The sequence below is a fragment of the Lontra canadensis genome, unplaced genomic scaffold, assembly GCF_010015895.1.
Source record: "Lontra canadensis isolate GAN:19392208 unplaced genomic scaffold, GSC_riverotter_1.0 scaffold43, whole genome shotgun sequence".
Classification (NCBI taxonomy): domain Eukaryota; kingdom Metazoa; phylum Chordata; class Mammalia; order Carnivora; family Mustelidae; genus Lontra; species Lontra canadensis.
Window position 1 is genome coordinate 12,398,527 of NW_022631037.1, and position 16,954 is coordinate 12,415,480.

A 16,954-nucleotide genomic window follows, 5' to 3' on the forward strand; every position below is an offset into this window, starting at 1 on the left:
ACAGGCTTCCTAACACGGTTTCCAAGCCTGCTCCGCTCCAAGAAATAGTGCTGGCGCGCACCCTGGTGGAAAACGGTAGAACTGCAAGAGCTTGGTTCCGGCTCCGCCTCCCGGGCCAAAGCCTTCCAGGTCACCTGGGAGCCTCCGCCCAATGACCCGAACCGGCGGCGGTGGCGGTAGGTACTAAGCTGGGGATCTTGGAGGGAGTGAGGTTAGGGGCAGACCGTATTGGGGAAGAGAGAAAGTGGGGACAGAATGAGGGCGTGGAGGAAGGGGTGGGGTGGCGAGGGAGGGGTCCCGAGACTGCGCCGGAGAGCCGGGCTCCCGGTAGGGCAGGGCCCTGGGAACGTGCGTTCTGCGCCCGCCTGCGGAGCCGCGAGCCTGGAGCCGGGCAGAGAGCCGGTGCCTCCGCCGCGCGGTGCCTTCGCCTGTGTGCGGTGCTGAGCATCGCGAACCCAATAGCAGTGACCTCCGAGTGTCTCTTGACACATGTTAGGATAGGGGCTCCCAGGGGGTTTGAGCTCTGGCCAGGATGGTGGAGAGGTCGCCCGAAGAGGACCCATTCGTCCCTACCTCTCCCCAGATGGCTTCTTGGAACCCCGACGCCCCGCGTTCCTGCGATTGCTTTGTCTCGGTACCCCCGGCCTCGGCCATCCCCGCGGTGATCTTTGCCAAGAACTCTGACCGGCCCAGGGACGAAGTGCAGGAGGTGGTGTTTGTACCCGCAAGCACTCACCCCCCTGGGAGCCGGCTCCAGGTGGGTTAGGCCTTACGGAAGAGCTAGGAGCTGTGGCAGATCTGAGCGTCTGCCTCAGACCTTCCTCCTCCGCTCCTCAGGCCCCTGGAAAGCCACCACAGGTGCGGGAAAGAGCATGACCTTCTGGTCTACCAGCCTGGGCCTAGCCTCTGACTTAGCCTGCTCCTTGGCAAGTGGGAATACTAAAACCCTTTCTGAGTGGGCTCTCCCCTTCTCCCCTCTTACCTGCAGTGCACCTACATTGAGGTGGACCAGGTGTCAGAGACTCATGCTGTGATCCTGAGCCGCCCTTCGTGGCTCTGGGGGGCAGAGATGGGCGCCAATGAGCATGGTGTCTGCATTGGCAATGAGGCGGTGTGGACCAAGGAGCCAGTTGGCAAGGGGGAAGCCCTGCTGGGCATGGATCTGCTCAGGTGGGGACACTGCCCTCCCTTATCGTCTGGTGCTAGAAGTCTGAGAGCTGAGTACCATCCCCCCTCCCCTAAGCCCAGGTGACAGGGCCCCCATCTCTCTGTCCCCCTTGCCAGCCCAGACAGGCTGCCCGAGCTCCTCCTCTCTCCCGGCCCCATCTCCAGTCTCGTAAGGAGCTCCCAAGGAGCCTCTCCTGGCCCAGAAATAGGGCAGTGGTTTCACATTTCTTTTTTCAGTAGAAGTGCTCCCCCCCCAATGGAGTCCCAAGGTATGAAGCGAGTTAAAGCAGAGCCACTCGGGTTGAAGAGAGGCTGGGGGACCCGGTGCGCTTCTCTCTCCGAGACCATGTTTCAGGCCTCTTCAGGGGACCCCCAGAGCCAAACTTGAAAACCCCTGGCCTAACCACGCTCCACACAACCACTGTGGGAAGATTGTGTGACGCGGGCCTCCCTGGGCTGTGTCTGTCCACTGGGGCTTCTGTCACCCACCGCCAGTACCTCACTGCCCTTCTGGTCCCGGCCCCTCTCCCTGTGCCAGGCTGGCCTTAGAACGGAGCCGCTCTGCCCTGGAGGCCTTGCACGTGATCACGGGCTTGCTGGAGAGCCATGGGCAAGGGGGCAGCTGCCGGGAGGACCCTGCCCCGTTCTGCTACCACAACACTTTCCTGCTGGCTGACCGGACTGAGGCGTGGGTGCTGGAGACGGCGGGGAGGCTGTGGGCCGCACAGAGGATCCAGGGTGAGGGCCCAGCATTGGGGCCTGCCTCCCGGAGACAGCCTTGGGAGGGGGTGGGATGGGGGCCAGGCAGGGCGGATCCAGGTGCAAACCTCAGGGTGTTTGGCATACCTGAGGAGGTGGGAGATGAGCCCGATGAGGACCCTTTCCTTCCCCTTTGCTTGCTTAAATCCTCTTTGTGCTCTAGTCTGCCGCTTCCTCTGGGGAGCCTTCCTGGACTCCCTGGCGGTCAGCTCCCCTCCGCCCCTCTCCCCCGTATGTGCAAGCAGGTGCCTCTTCATTGCACTTGCCACAGCCTCAAGCTCACACGTCTGTCTCCGTCTCCACAAGGGCAAAGCTGTTCTCTTTAATAACTGCCCTGTTCTCAGAGTAGGTGCTTCATGATAAAGGGGCCATTCCCTCCCCTTCCCGCCTCCTCCACAGAGGGGGCCCACAACATCTCCAACCAGCTGAGCATTGGCACAGACATCTCCGCTGAACACCCAGAGCTGCGGACCCACGCCCTGGCCCAGGGCTGGTGGGGTGGGCAGAGCGCTTTCGACTTCGCTCAGGTCTTCTCCCTGACTCAGCAGCCTGTGCGCATGGAGGCTGCCAAAGCCCGCTTCCAGGCCGGGCGAGAGCTGCTGCAGCAGCAGCGAGGTCAGTGACTGGACAGCAGCGGGCTGGGGGCCCGAGGGCCGCGGCAGTACTGGCCTCTCTCCTCTCCCACAGCCTTGACCCCGGGCCAGAGGGTCCCCTTCTGCCCTGGGGGCCCTTCAGCCTGTCCTCCTTCGCAGGGGGCATCACAGCAGAGGTGATGATGGACATTCTCAGGAACAAGGAGAGTGGCATCTGTATGGACTCGGGAGGCTTTCGCACCACGGCCAGCATGGTGTCCATCCTGCCCCGGGATCCCACACAGCCCTGTGTTCACTTTCTCACTGCCACACCAGACCCATCCAGGTGAGGGGAATGAGGGTGGGGAAGGCAGGGGAGAGCTTGCCAGGCTGGGTGTGTGTGTGTGTGTCCGGGGGGATGTGATAGCCTTCACTCCTTCCATCTCTGTCCCACTAGGTCAGTGTTCAAACCTTTCATCTTTGGGGCGGGCGCAACCCCGGCCCCCCAGGTGGTGTCCCCCACTTTTGGGGCACGGGACCCTGTTCGGACCCAGCCCCGATTCCAGACTCAGGTGGATCGCCGGCATAGCCTCTACCTCGGACACCAGGTGGCCCTGGGGCTGATGGAGAGTGGGCAGGTAAGCCCCGGGGATTAGGGGCTACTCTGGGGACATGACTCACTTCTCCCATGCCCAGTTGGGATTCTGGAAATATGAGTGGGCCTGGGCGTGGAGGAGAGACTCTAGACTGCCCGGAGGAGTCTCTGCCTTCAAAGCTAGCTGTCCAGGAGAATGTCGGGGACCCTGTCCTTTCTCCTGCTTGTGGGAGATGGCAGGTATCTCCCCGCGATCTGGAGGGAAGCCTGTCCCAGGGACTCATCTCTGCCTTTCCTGGGCAGGATCGGGGGCAGCAGCTCCGGCAGAAGCAGCGGGACCTGGAGCAGGAAGGCCTCGAGGCTGCACGGCGGCTGCTGGCCGGGGAGTGGGCCCCACCCCCGCAGGAGCTGGGCGCCCTCTTCCAGGCCTTTGTAGAGAGGGAGAGCCAGGTGTATGGCTGAGCGCCACAGCTGGTCCTGGCCTGGGGTGGGTACAGGGCCCCTGGGACGGCAAGATCAGCACAAGCCCTTTACTCCCCTCAGTCTTGTTCTGGGAGGCCAGCTCGGCCTTTGCCTTAATAAAGTACGCTATTTCACTGTTCAGTGAACTTGATCCCGGCTCTAGTGGGGGTGGGAGAGCCAAGTGAGGGCAAAGGGCAGCCGTGGGCCTCTGGTTGTCTGCTGGCAGCACAGTCTTCTCTTGGGGGATGGGGACTCGATGGGGGAGGCTGTGGCAGGGGCATGTGAGGAGAGGTGGTCTCCCCAGGTGTGTGAGTGGGTATGCCCAAGAGAATGTGCCTGGCACACTATGGAGCTAATGTTTAAGGAGAATGAGGACCACGGGTTTTTGGGTCCTTGGCTTGAACCTTGGAGGGCACGCCCCGAGGATGGCAGTGAGCTGTGCCCTCTGGAAGATGGCATCTTCCACACCGTGAGGCCTGCTCAGGGCCCAGGCAGCCAGGTGGGGACCTGAGGTGGGCCAGTCCTTTGGGTGGTTCCTGAAATGTCCAGAAACGTGTTCAGTAGAGTTGGGTTCTGTATTTCTGTGACTCCTTCCCACTGCCTTGACTGCTTGATGCCCCCCAGTGACATGAAAGACATACTCAGGGCTGGGTGACATTTTACTGGGGGAGCCTTCTGTCACAGGTGAGGGGTCTGAGGAGGAGGTGAGGCCCCACCCATGCCCTTTTCTTCCCTCTTCCTCGTTCCTGTGGAATTGCTGGTAGGGACGGGCTGCCCTTCACTTCTTGATTCTTTTGGTCACAGTTTTGGTTGTGCTGGGGGCCCTGGACACAGAGGCCTTGGGACCTGTGGCTGCTTTGGTCCCCTTCTTTGCCTGGACAGTGCATTGCTGGCTGGAAACCAGAGGGCAGGGTTTCTTGGTGGCAGAGGTGGCTTGTGGCAAGGAGGCGGGCTTGAGGGGTGTCTCCTTCCCTTGGCTGGGGGTGACAGAGGGACTGCTGTCCTTAGCCACAGGCCCCCCAGGCAGCAGGGGGAGGTCAGTGAGGGCGGGCTTCGTCTCCATCCTCTGAAGGTGCTCATTCAGGGCTGCCTGCTGTCTGCGCTCCTTGTGTCTGTCCATCTCCTGCTCCAGCTCCTGGAGGAAGCCTGGGAGGGACAAGACAGTAGGTGGTAGACGGAGCCCTGGGCTTGGCAGGAAGGCTGTCGGCAGGGAGGTCTCTGGCTGACCCCCGGAGAGGACTAACCTGCTGCCATCCCTGCGAGGAGGGGCCCGGGGTTGGGGTGGGGAGGACACGTCACTTGCACCCAGACTGACGCCTGGCCCTGGCGGGATTGTCTCTCTCCTACCCAGATACCGCTCTGGCTTGGGGCTGCCTCCCTAGCTGTCACTGCCACCTTAGCTGCCCCAGTGCCCCACAGGGCAGAGGAGAGTTCTAGAGAGGGTGCAAGCCTTGGAAAGCAGGACCACCTTGCTCTGTGCAGAACGGGCTGCTCAGCTCTGGGAACTCCTCCTCCTCATCGTCTGAGGCTTTCTCCTCCTCATCCGAGGCCCAGCGCTCTAACACAGGCTGCTTGTCCAGGTCCAGGAGCAACGGCAGGGCTTCTGTGACCAGCTCCCTGTAGGGCAGAAAGAGCAGAGGACCCCCCCATCCCGGGAGAGCACCCATGGGTGGGGAGCCTGGGAGGAAGTGCAGACACAAGCCGCAGCAACCACACCGGGAGGGCTGGTGTTCACAGGCGGGGAGATGGGCCTGTGGTCAGTCCCGAAAAGCTAAGGGCTGGCTCCGTGTGGATCTCAGGGTTGGAGAGAAAAAGCGTCCCACTTGAGCCGGGGTGAAGGAGAAGGCGCCGTGGATGGTGACCCCGGGTTTGTGGACTGAGAGGGGGCCTGCGTGGAGGTAGGAGGAGGAGCTCGGCCACCCTCCATTTCTTCCTGCCCTCATGTCCTCCTCACCTGTATCCATCCCGGTTGGTGCAGCTGTTTCCGGTCAGGTTGAGGATGAGAAGGCTCTGAGGGAACTCATCTGCGTGCACCAGGGAGAAGGGAACAAGGGTGTCCTACCCCTCTCCTGGCCCAAAGCCTCTGTCCCTTTGTACAGCCTCCCCAGACCCCCAGAGGCCGTGCTGCCAATGCAAGCATGGGGAGATGGTAGCAGAGAAGGGGGGGCCCACACAAGGCTTATCCCATGAGCTGGGGCCAGGGCCTTCCTACCCAGCTTCAGTGTTTCTATCAGGTTCTCAGAAAGGTCCAGAAACTGGAGATGTGGGAGGTCACGGAGGTTTTCCACCTGCTTGATTTGGTTTCCTGCCAGAGACAGGAAGCTGCGGGGGGAAGGAAGGGATGCAAAAACAGAGCTGCATCATGGAACCACGGGAGGAAGGGAGGAGGACACCGGGTGCCCGGGGTGCCCTGGCTGAGCAGCCTGATGATGAGTGGGGACTTGTGGCCCCCTGGGTGGGGGAAGCAGAGCAGGACTTGTTGGGTCCTCGGTGGACAAGACATTAGACTTGGAGAAGTCTGGACCAGTTCTCTGGGGCATGGCCGGGTCTCCCCCTCTCCCTGCTCTCCCCATCTCCCCCAGGCCTGAGCCCTGACACCACGTACCGCAAGGAGGGGATGCAGGCCAGGTTCTCAATCCGCTGGATCTTATTCTGCAGAAAGCAAATGAGTTGGGGAAACTGGGTAGACCCTGTCCCCTGTTGCAGCTGGCGAACTGGCACCCTGGGAATGACCCTCTGCCCTCTGAACTGGTTCTCGCTACCTGGGGATGATTTGCTTTCTCTGGGTGGATGGTCAAGGGGGGTCAACTTGGGGGCTGGCTATGCTTCATTAAAGTATATGCTGCTCAGCCCACAACCACAGAGGGGCCTGGAAGTCAAGAAGGAGACCAAGAGGCCACGGGGCAGTAGTGGAGGCCTGAGTGGTGGCTTAGGTACACGCAGGGAGTAATGGGCACACGTGACTTTGATTCGTAAAGTTCCTGCGGGGAAAGACGAAAGGAGCGGGGTATAGTCAACCCGGAGGACCCTGAAACTCAGTCAGTCAAGCACCACCACGATGACCACCACCACCACCGACAACAAAACCGCCTTCAAGGTTCTGAAGGATGCAGTAGAATCTTCTGGCTCCCTCTTCCACTTTTACAAAATAGGAAATGGGCTCGAGCTATACATAACATGATAGGGTAGATACCAAAAAGAACTTTGAGACCCGGAGAAGTTGTCTGACAAAAGACCAGTGATTCAAGAGCATGCTTAGGATCTCTTCAGGGAGGATTGATCTTTCAACTGAAGAGAATTCCTGATTCATCTGGGAACAGTTCCTTCCTTCTTTTCTTCCCCTTCCCTCCCTCCTTCCTTCCTTCCTCTTCTTCCTTCCTTTTCTTCCTTCCTTTCTTCCTTTCTTTCTTTCTTTCTTTCTTTCTTTCTTTCTTTTTCTTTCTTTTTCTTTCTTTCTTTCTTTCCTTCCTTCCTTCCTTCCAAGTAATCTCTACACCTAATGTGGGGCTTGAACTTACAATCTTGAGATCAAGAGTTGCATGCTCCACAGATAAGCCAGCCAGGCGCCCATCTGGGAACAGTTTCAATGAAGGTCTGCCCCCCTGAATGGCAGGGAATGGGCAAGGTTACCTGATTGGTTGTTTTTGGATTAAACAGACTTGGTCCACAGAGGGTGAAGGGGGAAGAAGGGCAGGAGGCAAGAAGTTACCGCTTGCAGATAAAGGCTGTGAAGGTTCTGGAGGCCCTCAAGATTCCCGATAGTGGTAATCCCCTCCCGGTCCAGGCGGACAGTCTGCAGTTCAGCCAGAGTGTGAAACCTGGAAGAACGGTCAGCAGGTGTTGTAATGGAATGCCACTTCTGTGTTGTCTCAGCAGGGAAGATGGGAGGGGGAGGAAAGGGGTTTCAAGGTAAGTGCCTTTGATGAGATGTCAGGAACTCATGAGGCGGTGTCCCCATCATGAAACCATGAAACTGGAGCCCTGGATCTTGGTCAGAAGCACTGGGAAGGATCAGAGGGTGAGAGGAGTAGAAGGCCCTTGGACCAGGAAATGGGTGATAGCAGATTATGGTTCCTGGAGAGACCCAGAGGCAAGAGAAGACTTCCTTGAACCAGCGTGGATGGTGGAAGCAGAGACCCAGGCAGAGATGAGACAACTCGGAAGGAGGATCCTTCCTTGCTTCCCTTTTGAGTGGTCCATGGAAGGACCTTTTTTCCATTCACTCATTCATTCCTCCCACAATATTTACTGAGTGCCCACTAGAGACAAATGAGAGTCCCTGCCCATCACTATTCAAGAAGCAGGCCAAACATCTATGACAAGTGGATGACAGACACAAGTACAAGGGACCAAAGGAGTGCCTGAACTGTGCACGGACTCCTGAATTGGGGGACAGGGAATGCTTCCTGGAGGAGGTGATGTAAGTGGGAGTTGGCTGGGAAGGTGAGAAGGGGATGAGGAGAAGGCATGTCAAACAGAAGGAACAGTGTGTGCTAATCCAGGCTTTCTCCAACTTTAATGTGCCCATGAGTCCCTTGGAATTTTTGTTAAAATGCAGTTTTCGGTTAAGTAGGTCTGGGGTGGGCCTGAGAGTCATTACTAACAACCTCCCAGGTGATGTTGCTCAGCACCAATCTGAGAAGGCGCTAAGGTGTGAGAATGTCCGGTCTTAGAGGAATAGTGGAGAACGGCAAGAAATAAGGCTAAAAAGGCAGCAGAGCTCAACTCATGCTAAGGCATTTGGATTTTATTCTGGAAGTACTAGAGAGCCAAGGAAAGTTCCATCAAGGTGTGCCTGATCAGAGTTATCATTTAAAAGGATCACTTTGGTAACAGTCCAGGGAACCAGGCCCAGGGACAGGGAAACTAATTAGGAGTTTGTTGAGAGGTGATGGCTTAAGAGCCTTATTTAAGGCAGTTGAGTGGGCACGGTAAAAAAAAAAGAAAGAAGAAAGAAAGGAAAGAAAGAAAAAAAGAAAGAAAGAAAGAAAGAAAGAAAGAAAGAAAGAAAGAAAGAAAAAGAGAAACAGGATAATGTTTAAGGAGGCAAAATCAATTGGACATGACCACTGATTGAATGCATGGAGTAAGTAAAGAGAGGGATAAAGATGAGTTGACAAACCAGTACAGCTCAGGGGACTGGTCATCCTGTGTGTTTCAATTGTCCACCACCTCCTTCTCCCCCTGGCACTCACATCTTCTCCGACAGATCCTCATCTTCAGGGAACGTCAAGTTCCGCTTGGTGATAAGGGCTTCAGTAATGCAGACGCCCCCTTCCTCTGGACTCTGGGCAAGCTTAGCTGTGAAAAGATGAGTCCAATTGTTACGTTTCTTATTCTTGGAAGCCCGACCGTACTGTTATCCGAATCTTCTACTCACCACCCCATCCCCTACTCACCTCCGGGCATCATTTAAAGGCTACTGGCCTGGCATGGGCTTAGGACGAAGGGAAGCCGACCAACTTGGATAGCCCCAGGGGTGGCGGAACCCAGGATGGTGTGAGGAGGGAGAAGCTCAGAGGGAAAGTGGTTGATTCAGAGCCAATTCATGAGGTGCAGTAGAAGACAAAAGTAAATCGAAGCGGGAGCTCTGGAGTTTGACGGGTGCAAAGGGGTTAGTAAAACTGGGGGACTGTGGGTAGAGAGTGGCGGGTGCGGATCGAAAGAAAAGAGCTGTGCCCCAGATTATAAGCGTCGTTGCTAGGAGACTGGGCGTCAGTGGGGCGGGCTCGCAGCGGCTCAGCGCATGCGGATTAGTGCTCCAACCGGCGGATTCGCGGGCTGTTTCCGGTCCCAGGACCTCCCACAATCCTTAGCTCCTTCTGTCCCTCCCGGCTCCCGTCTGTGCTTCCGGTGGCGATGGCTGCGGCAGTGTCTGGGATGCTGCGAGGGGGTCTCCTGCCCCGGGCGGGTAAGGAGCGGCCCAGGTCCTCATGGCGCGTTCCGGACGGCGCTCTCTAGTTCTGTCTCCCCTCCTCCACTACTGATCCTCTCCCACAATCTCTTACTCCAGACAGCTCCCGATGACCCCTGAGCCCATCTAGATCGCTGGTCTCCTTTCTCCGTCTAATTCCCTGTGGCTGCAGACACTAGTAGTAACAGCAGCGCAGCAACAATGTCAGCGACAACCACAGTATTTCTTCCCTCTTCCAGAGGCCCCCTTCCTTCTCTGGATTTCTGTAATCCACCACCCAGCTCCTGCTCGCCTCCTTTGCTTGAACCACTGCTCGCCCAGACCTTGGCGCTGTGCCACCTTTTCACGGTCTTGGCCTAAATGTCACCTGCTTAGGCCTGCCCTGGCCACCTTCTGCAAAGCAGGTTTCCATTGTTAAAATGTGTATTTTGCAGTCTGTTTATGGACCCCTTTCACCCCTCAGTCTGTAATTTTGCATTTGTTTATGTGTTATTTCCTGTTTTAGACTTCACACTCCGTAAAGGCAGAACCCTTATGTTCATTCAGCATAGCCGGCAGGTGGCGTGGTGCCTGGCATTAGGCATGCAGTAGACATTTGTTTAATGAATGATTTCACTCACATAATATAGGCCAGGCACAGTGGTAAATGATTTACATGTATTATCTCATTTAAATTTTAAAGCATGTCATGAAGAAGTCATGATTATCTCCTCTTTACAGGTGAAGAATTTCAAGTTTAGAGCAGTTGAGTGACTGGTCAAGGTCACAGCTAGTAAGTGGCAGAAGAGATTAAAATCTGATTCCATCTGGGGGGCACCTGGGTGGCTCAGTAGATTTAAGCATCCAGCTCTTGGTTTTCGATTGGGTCATGATCTCAGGGTGGTCAGACTGAGTCCTTTTCAGGCTCGGTGCTGCTGAGCTTGGAGCCTGCTTGGCGTTCTTGCTTTCGCTCTGACCACCACCCCCCCGCCCCCTCACACACACACCTCTTTCTCTTAAAAAAAAAAAAAAAATCTGGTTCATCTGATCCCAAACCTGTGTTCTTAACTTAGGTTTTGTGGCTGCTGGCAATAAAACCTATCACCCCAGTAAACCTCCATGCTCTCTATTACAGCCACCTTCTAGCTGACCTTTTCCCTGAGACCCCATCCCAAACTTGGGAAGGGCTGAAAGTGGGAAGCGCTAGCCTGGGTCCTTTCATTGAAGATGAAGGGGTCAGCTAGGCTTACAGCTTTCAAGTGGCTCCCTTATCTTCTGAGGCGTGCTCTCCAGCGATGCCTATAAACAAGAACAAGGGAAGGGGAGGCTTGTTTGGGGGAACTGTGAGAGCCGTGTAACTTCTTTTCCCTCCTGCTTCAATTCATGGGTGAAGGCTTCAGAGCAGTTCTAGAGCAGTGGTTTTGGACTTCAGCATGCATCTGTAACACTTGGAGGCTTATTAGAATCACTGTTTGCTGGGCTCCCCTCCAGTGTTTCTGATTCAGGAGGACCAGGACAGGCCGTGAGAACTTATGTTTCTAACCAGTTGCCAGGAGATGCTGATGTTGCTGGCTGAGTAAAGGGAGCACACCTTGAGAACGGTTGGCTTAAACCAGGGGTTGCCATATTGTGGCAGGACTGGTCACCATGTTTTATAAATAAAGTTTTATTAGAATACAGCCACTTCTGCTTGTTTCATATTGTCTAGGGTTGTTTTCATGATACAATGGCACGGTTGAGTAGTAGTTGCAGACTGTATGGTTCTTTAACTTTAAAGATTTACTGTTTGGCTATTTAAGAAAAATTTGCAGGAGGCCTGGGTGGCTCAGTGGGTTAAGCATCTGCCTTCAGCTCAGGTCATGATCCCGGGGTCTTGGGATGGAGCCATGTGTCAGGCTGCCTGCTCAGTGGGGAATCTGCTTCTCCTTCGCCCTCTGCCTCTCCACCCCTGCTCTGTGTCCTCCATCACATTCTCTCAAAGAAAGAAATAAAATCTTAAAAAAAAATAGGAAAAAAATTTGCTCAATCCTCTCCCCCCTTTTTTAACGTGTTCAAATATACTTTCTCCCTTGTTCTCATCTCCCTCCTCCCCTCATCTTTGTACATATAGAAGAGCTGGAGAAATGGGAGCCTCAAAGGATCAAACATTTGACCTCAGGTCATTCATTAAAGAGAAGGGAAGTTTGGGGGATTTAGAATTCCTAGCAGACAATTCCTTGTCCCTCTCTTGTGTTGGGGCTAGCTCTGTGAGCCATGGTTGTCTTGCTCAGGGGTGGGCTTTTTCTCCATCTGAGACTGACTAAGGACTCCCAGAAGCTGCACGTCACAGCGTTGCCATTTCCCCTCCCAGGTCGGCTGCCCACCCTCCAGACTATCCGCTGTGGCTCTAAGGCTGTTACCCGCCATCGTCGTGTGATGCACTTCCAGCGGCAGAAGCTGATGGCTGTGACTGAGTATATCCCCCCAAAACCCGCTATCAACCCAAGATGCCTACCGTGTCCTCCCAGTCCCCCACCAGAGGTAAGGAGGACACTGCCCGTCCTTGGTGCTAGGATGGTGGATTGATGTGACCTTGTCTCTGACGCCATAATGAAGTAGCTCTCCAGGACCTACCCCTCCACATCACTACTTCCCCTCTTTGACCCCGTTTTAAAATGAAATGTGCGCTGATGTTTTAAAATGAAATGTGCGCTTGAATCTGCTTGGCATTTTGGGCTCTATGGATTGGATGGGCCTCCTGGGTTTCCTTCATTCTTTACTTGTCTCCCCCAAATTGTGTGAAAGTTATGCAAGCAGGTGGAGATAGGGGAGAGTATCTCTCTTGTCTTGAAAGGACTTGAAGCTTCTGTGTTTTCCTAGAGGAATGGGAGGAACTTTTTTGTCCTTAAAAAGAGCAGAAAGACCAGGGGAATTTGTACCTTTATGCTTGTTGTCAGGCCCACATGCTGTCAATTTTGAGAAACACTGTCTTCAGAAAATGAAGTCTTGTCCTCGGTTCTGAATTAACACTGAAAAAAAGTTATCTTATGTTTATGATTGGTGAATTGATTCAACATGAATGCAGCATCAGAGAGAGAAAGTAATTTTGACCACATTATTGTCAAATGTTGACTGGGTCAGACCAGTGACCAGGTCATGGGGACGAGCTTTGTCAGGTGTGACAACACTGCTCTAAAGACTGTGGTTATCTGACAAAAACGAAGGGCAGAATGGGAGGGGGAGCATGTCCTGAGAGGCAGGGCCCCAACCCTCCTCCTGAACACTGATACTTCCCCCGTTTGGGCATCCCTGGAGGTCCCAGCACCCGTTCCCCTGGGGAGAAAGGGGGACAAGGAGAAGGGCAGCTGATGTGCCCTGGGTCATCTCTTCCTGACTACAGGAGACAGGCCTGATCCGCCTCCTCCGTCGGGAGATAGACACGGTTTTCCGAGAGAACCGAATGATAGCTGTCTGCCAGAATGTGGCTCTGAGCGCAGAGGACAAGCTGCTCATACGGCACCGGCTGCGGAAGCACAAGATCCTGTTGAAGGTCTTCCCCAACCAGGTAGGGAGCAGCCCTCTGGTGCGGGCACCCTGCTCCCCCACCTCTGCCAACTCGGACTGCAGGGCCCCTTCCCAGATCGGGAGTGTTCAACCCCCCCAGCCCCAAGCAACCCTCCAGTCTGGTGCCTGCACTGTGGCTGGGGGCCGAGGAGACTGTCAGCTTGCACCCACAGCCTGACTTGGCCTGTGACTGGGGTGGGCAGCCTTTCCTCCCACTTGTCCCCAGGAAGCCGTTTATCCTGCTGTTCCAGGTTCTGAAGCCCTTTCTAGAGGATTCCAAGTACCAGAACCTGCTGCCCCTCTTTGTGGGGCACAACTTCCTGCTGGTCAGCGAGGAGCCCAAGGTCAAGGAGATGGTACGAGTCTTGAAGAGTGTGCCCTTCTTGCCACTGCTAGGTGAGCAAGCACCCTTGTGGGTTGAGAATGGGGGTGAAGGGGAGTGGGTGCTGCTGCGGCCTGATGCCATCTGCTAAGTACACGTGGGTAGGACTGTGGCCATCCTCGTGGGGGGCCATCACTCACAGATGGGGCCTGAGTCGGTAGCACCATTTGTTGAGCCCTTCCGGAACCTATGTTGGCTCACTACTCTGCGTCTCTCCATCCTCCCTCCCTCCCTCCATCTCTCCGTCCCTTCTTTATTTCCTTTTTATATTTATTTATTTTAGGGAGAGACAGAGTTCAGGCAGGGGGCGGGTGAGGGGCAGGGGCAGAGGGAGGTGGGGAAGGAGAGAAGCAGACTCTGTGCTGAGCAGGGGCTCCCGTGCAGGGCTGGAGGAGCTGAGAACATAACCTGAGGCAAAACCAAGGTCGGATCTTAACCGCCTGAGCCAGCCAGGCACCCCCAGTCCGGCATCATTTCTGCCCTGGGGGGAAGAGGAGGGAAAGCAGAGAGGCCTCTGCCGGGAGAGGAAGTTCAGACACCTTGAGTCTTGCAGTGGCGTACAGAAAGCCACACAGACGGTGATACTTAAAACAAACCCCCCGAGGTAAGGGACACCAAAGGGCAGGGAGCAGTGTTTCCCAGACTCCCCTGATGCTGGGGATCCCCAGAGATGGTTCTTTTATAGAGAAGACTGGTTTTATAGGTCTCCGTGGACCACCCCCTACCCCGCTAACACACGCCCTGTGCTTCTTTTTTTTTTTTTTTTTTTCCTTAAGATTTTATTTATTTATTTGACAGAGAGGGATCACAAGTAGGCAGAGAGAGAGGGGAAGCAGGCTCCCCGCGGAGCAGAGAGCCCAATGCGGGGCTTGATCCCAGGACCCCGAGCCCATGGCCTGAGCTGAAGGCAGAGGCTTAACCCACTGAGCCACCCAGGCACCCCGCGCCCTGTGGTTCTTTAAGAAAGTTTAGGAAACCATGACTTAGTGGCAGTTGGCTCAGGTGGATGTCCTATGTCAGGGTTTTCTAGGGAAGAGTTAGGAAGGAAGGGAGGGGATCAGTCCCCGACTGAGGGGGAATTGGGCAGGGCAGGCATGGGAACCAGATTCGAGGAGGGCTGGGAGGTGGAGAAGGGCAACAGAGCATGCGTTGGGACCTCGATCGTTGTTTTCAGAGGAGAGAGGCGTTCGTGGCGCTCGGCTGACCCCGTGTTCTTCCAGGTGGCTGCATCGATGATGCCATCCTCAGCAGACAAGGCTTCATCAACTATTCCCAGCTTCCCAGCCTGGCCCTGGTACAGGGCGAGCTGGTAGGAGGGCTCACCTTCCGCATGGCCCAGACCCACCTCTTGCTTCAGCACCAGTCCTTCCAGCTGACGGCCCTCCTGGACCAGTACATCAGAGAGCAACAGGCGGGGGACTCTGTGGCGCTGGCCGGCGGGCAGCCCACTTCTCCTGACCCTATTCCGAACTCCTAGTCAGCCTGTTGTACCCGGCCCACCCATAAACACACTCTGCCCCGTGGGCCGCGCCCTCATCCATCAGAGATGTGGAAGCACTTGGGGTGGGGAGTGGCGTTTGTGACCTGACTTCGCTGAGCCCGACTTCCCAGACACAGGGCTACGCGGGGATGCAGAGACACCCCATTTCCAAATAGAGGCTCTGAATCACTGTCTTTGTCTCCAGTGTTCCCACTCTGGGACCTAACAGGAACAGGCTTTCGGCTCTCCGGGCCCTGGGCAGAGAAGCTGAACAGACAAGGAAGTTGCACTCTGCCTCCATGTCACTGTCCCTTGCTGCACGTATCTCCTGGCCTGTCCCCTCAACAGTGCGCTGTGCTGGATTGGATCCCCCTTGGTGCTTGTGCTGAGAGCCAGGCTCTGTGCTCACCGCTTGACACACCTCCGTTCTTCTCACCATGTCTCCATATCACACCCATTTCACAGAGAAGTTCAGTAGTCTGCCTAAGGTCATGCAGCTAATAAGAGGCCAAACAGGGACTTGAACTAGGCTCTCTCTCTGCTCAAAAGACTGTTCCCTGGATTTCTGCCCTCGAGCTTCCTCATTAGGGTCCGGGCTGTGCCTGAGTGTTAATTCTCCACCCTCGGGGTGTGTCACATTATGGAAAGGTTGATGATAAAATGAAATGCATTTTACTTCCTCTGTTTTGCTGTGTGTGAGCTTATCCTCCGTGTAGACTTATTCTCACGGCCACCTCTGATTCTCACTTCCCCTCCTAGAAAATCCTTCCTCTTCCATGTCCAGGTCCCCTGCCTCCCTGGACCAATCCCACATGGCATCTCTTACATGTTTGTCCTTTTGAAGGTGGCTGCCAGCTCTGCACATTAGCCAGCATGATCCAGGTGATTCTGAACAACAGCTGGGCCAAACCAGAATTCTGTATTAATGAGGGTGTCTGGAGGCTCTTGATGGAAGGCCTCACCCCAATCTTGGAGAACCAAAATTTCCTAATGAATTAGAATGTTTAACTAGAAGCCTGCCCTTGTCCTTGATTGGAGTAGGGAAGGTGGCTGTAGTGCTTTCCTCCCGGATCTGGGGCTGTGCCACAGCCGCTCTGGCTGTGTTCTGTTCTGTGGCCTGGTCTGGGACCGATTTCCCATAGTTCCCAGCTTGATGTTGTATACCCCAGGGATGCTTGATCAATCCGAAGTGAATTAAAAGGCTCCCGAGGCTCTTGGATGTCAGAGCTGGTCTGGCCAGTGCTGCCCAATGCCCTCCCTGACTCCCAGACACCTGCTGGGTGCCAGCAACGCCCTCCTGGGGCAGCAGGAGCTGTGCTGAGGCTCTGAATGGCTGAGAAAACAGGCATCTCCCGAGAAATGTGTAAGATCCTGTAGGGTAAACCGAGGCCTGGGGGGAGGAGGTGGCCCTTATCCCTTCTGGACCAAAGAACCCCCACTGCACCCTTCACCTGCTGGTGATGCCTGAGGCCCTGCCATTAAAAACTCACTTCCCAGAAAGCAGCTTCACTGCTTAAAGCTGTGAGTCCATTTTGCATTCATTTTAACGAGGGTTAGAACTTTAAAAAAAAAAAAGACTTTATTAAGAGTGCATGCACGAGAGAGGGGGAAGGAACAGAGGGACAGAGAGAACCTCAAGCAGATTCTGCGCTGAGCCGGAGCCCTCCGCGGGGCTTGATCTCCAGACCCCGAGCGGAAGACAGTCAGAGGACGCTTAACCAACTAGGTCACCCAGGTGTCCCAGGTTTAGATATTTCTTAAGAGTTTATTTTTTTTAATGATTTTATTTATTTATTTGACACAGATCAAAAGTAGGCAGAGAGGCAGGCAGAGAGAGCGGGGGGCGGGGAGCAGGCTCCCTGCTGAGCAGAGAGCCCCATGTGGGGCTCCATCCCAGGACCCTGAGATCATGACCTGAGCCGAAGATAGAGGTTTAACCCACTCAGCCACCCACGCGCCCCAAGAGTTGATTTTTAGTTAGAATCCAGTACTGAGCTGGACACAGTACTCCAGCAGAACAGAGGTGCTCAGAGAGGGAGGCCGGGGGTCCCTGAGCTGGCTCCAGCCAGCCCTCCCTAACAGCCACCTGGTCACTGCTGCA

General features: G+C 55.3%; 3 protein-coding genes across 4 annotated transcripts; 2 read left to right on the plus strand and 1 right to left on the minus strand.

Moving 5' to 3' along the window:
- Positions 1-162: 162 nt before the first annotated feature.
- Positions 163-3,694, plus strand: SCRN2 (secernin 2). Of its 2 annotated transcripts, XM_032871400.1 has the most exons (8): positions 163-211; positions 584-757; positions 989-1,170; positions 1,706-1,905; positions 2,326-2,541; positions 2,679-2,844; positions 2,956-3,136; positions 3,397-3,694. In XM_032871400.1, the coding sequence occupies exons 2-8, from the start codon at positions 584-586 to the stop codon at positions 3,553-3,555; spliced, it is 1,278 nt and encodes a 425-aa protein (XP_032727291.1). In that variant the 5' UTR covers positions 163-211; the 3' UTR covers positions 3,556-3,694. The 2 variants fall into 2 exon arrangements, with proteins under 2 accessions (XP_032727291.1, XP_032727290.1); XM_032871399.1 differs by lacking the exon at positions 163-211 and having other exon boundaries at positions 312-757.
- A 502-nt stretch (positions 3,695-4,196) lies between these two features.
- On the minus strand, positions 4,197-9,070 carry LRRC46 (leucine rich repeat containing 46). The gene is made up of 8 exons (XM_032871401.1): positions 8,955-9,070; positions 8,751-8,856; positions 7,265-7,373; positions 6,161-6,207; positions 5,768-5,877; positions 5,510-5,579; positions 5,024-5,172; positions 4,197-4,701 (listed from the first exon to the last, which is right to left on the minus strand). The coding sequence occupies exons 1-8, from the start codon at positions 8,965-8,967 to the stop codon at positions 4,334-4,336; spliced, it is 972 nt and encodes a 323-aa protein (XP_032727292.1). The 5' UTR covers positions 8,968-9,070; the 3' UTR covers positions 4,197-4,333.
- Positions 9,071-9,384: 314 nt separating this feature from the next.
- On the plus strand, positions 9,385-15,190 carry MRPL10 (mitochondrial ribosomal protein L10). The gene is made up of 5 exons (XM_032871402.1): positions 9,385-9,466; positions 11,799-11,968; positions 12,828-12,992; positions 13,243-13,387; positions 14,594-15,190. Exons 1-5 carry the CDS (start codon positions 9,415-9,417, stop codon positions 14,848-14,850), a joined length of 789 nt encoding a protein of 262 aa, XP_032727293.1. The 5' UTR covers positions 9,385-9,414; the 3' UTR covers positions 14,851-15,190.
- The last annotated feature ends 1,764 nt before the right edge of the window (positions 15,191-16,954 follow it).

What these genes read in the sequence shown, in the direction of transcription:
- SCRN2 (XM_032871399.1), top strand. Translation starts at nt 533, where the DNA reads ATGGTGGAGAGGTCGCCCGAAGAGGACCCATTCGTCCCTACCTCTCCC. An exon ending in GGCCGCACAGAGGATCCAGG is followed by an intron (nt 1,906 to 2,325) that starts GTGAGGGCCCAG and finishes CCTCCTCCACAG; the next exon opens with AGGGGGCCCACAACATCTCC. An exon ending in GGCTGATGGAGAGTGGGCAG is followed by an intron (nt 3,137 to 3,396) that starts GTAAGCCCCGGG and finishes TTTCCTGGGCAG; the next exon opens with GATCGGGGGCAGCAGCTCCG.
- LRRC46 (XM_032871401.1), bottom strand. An exon ending in ACAGCCTTTATCTGCAAGCG is followed by an intron (nt 6,208 to 7,264) that starts GTAACTTCTTGC and finishes TGCTTTCTGCAG; the next exon opens with AATAAGATCCAGCGGATTGA. An exon ending in GATAGAAACACTGAAGCTGG is followed by an intron (nt 5,580 to 5,767) that starts GTAGGAAGGCCC and finishes TGGTGCACGCAG; the next exon opens with ATGAGTTCCCTCAGAGCCTT.
- MRPL10 (XM_032871402.1), top strand. Translation starts at nt 9,415, where the DNA reads ATGGCTGCGGCAGTGTCTGGGATGCTGCGAGGGGGTCTCCTGCCCCGG. An exon ending in TGAAGGTCTTCCCCAACCAG is followed by an intron (nt 12,993 to 13,242) that starts GTAGGGAGCAGC and finishes CTGCTGTTCCAG; the next exon opens with GTTCTGAAGCCCTTTCTAGA. An exon ending in GCCCTTCTTGCCACTGCTAG is followed by an intron (nt 13,388 to 14,593) that starts GTGAGCAAGCAC and finishes GTGTTCTTCCAG; the next exon opens with GTGGCTGCATCGATGATGCC.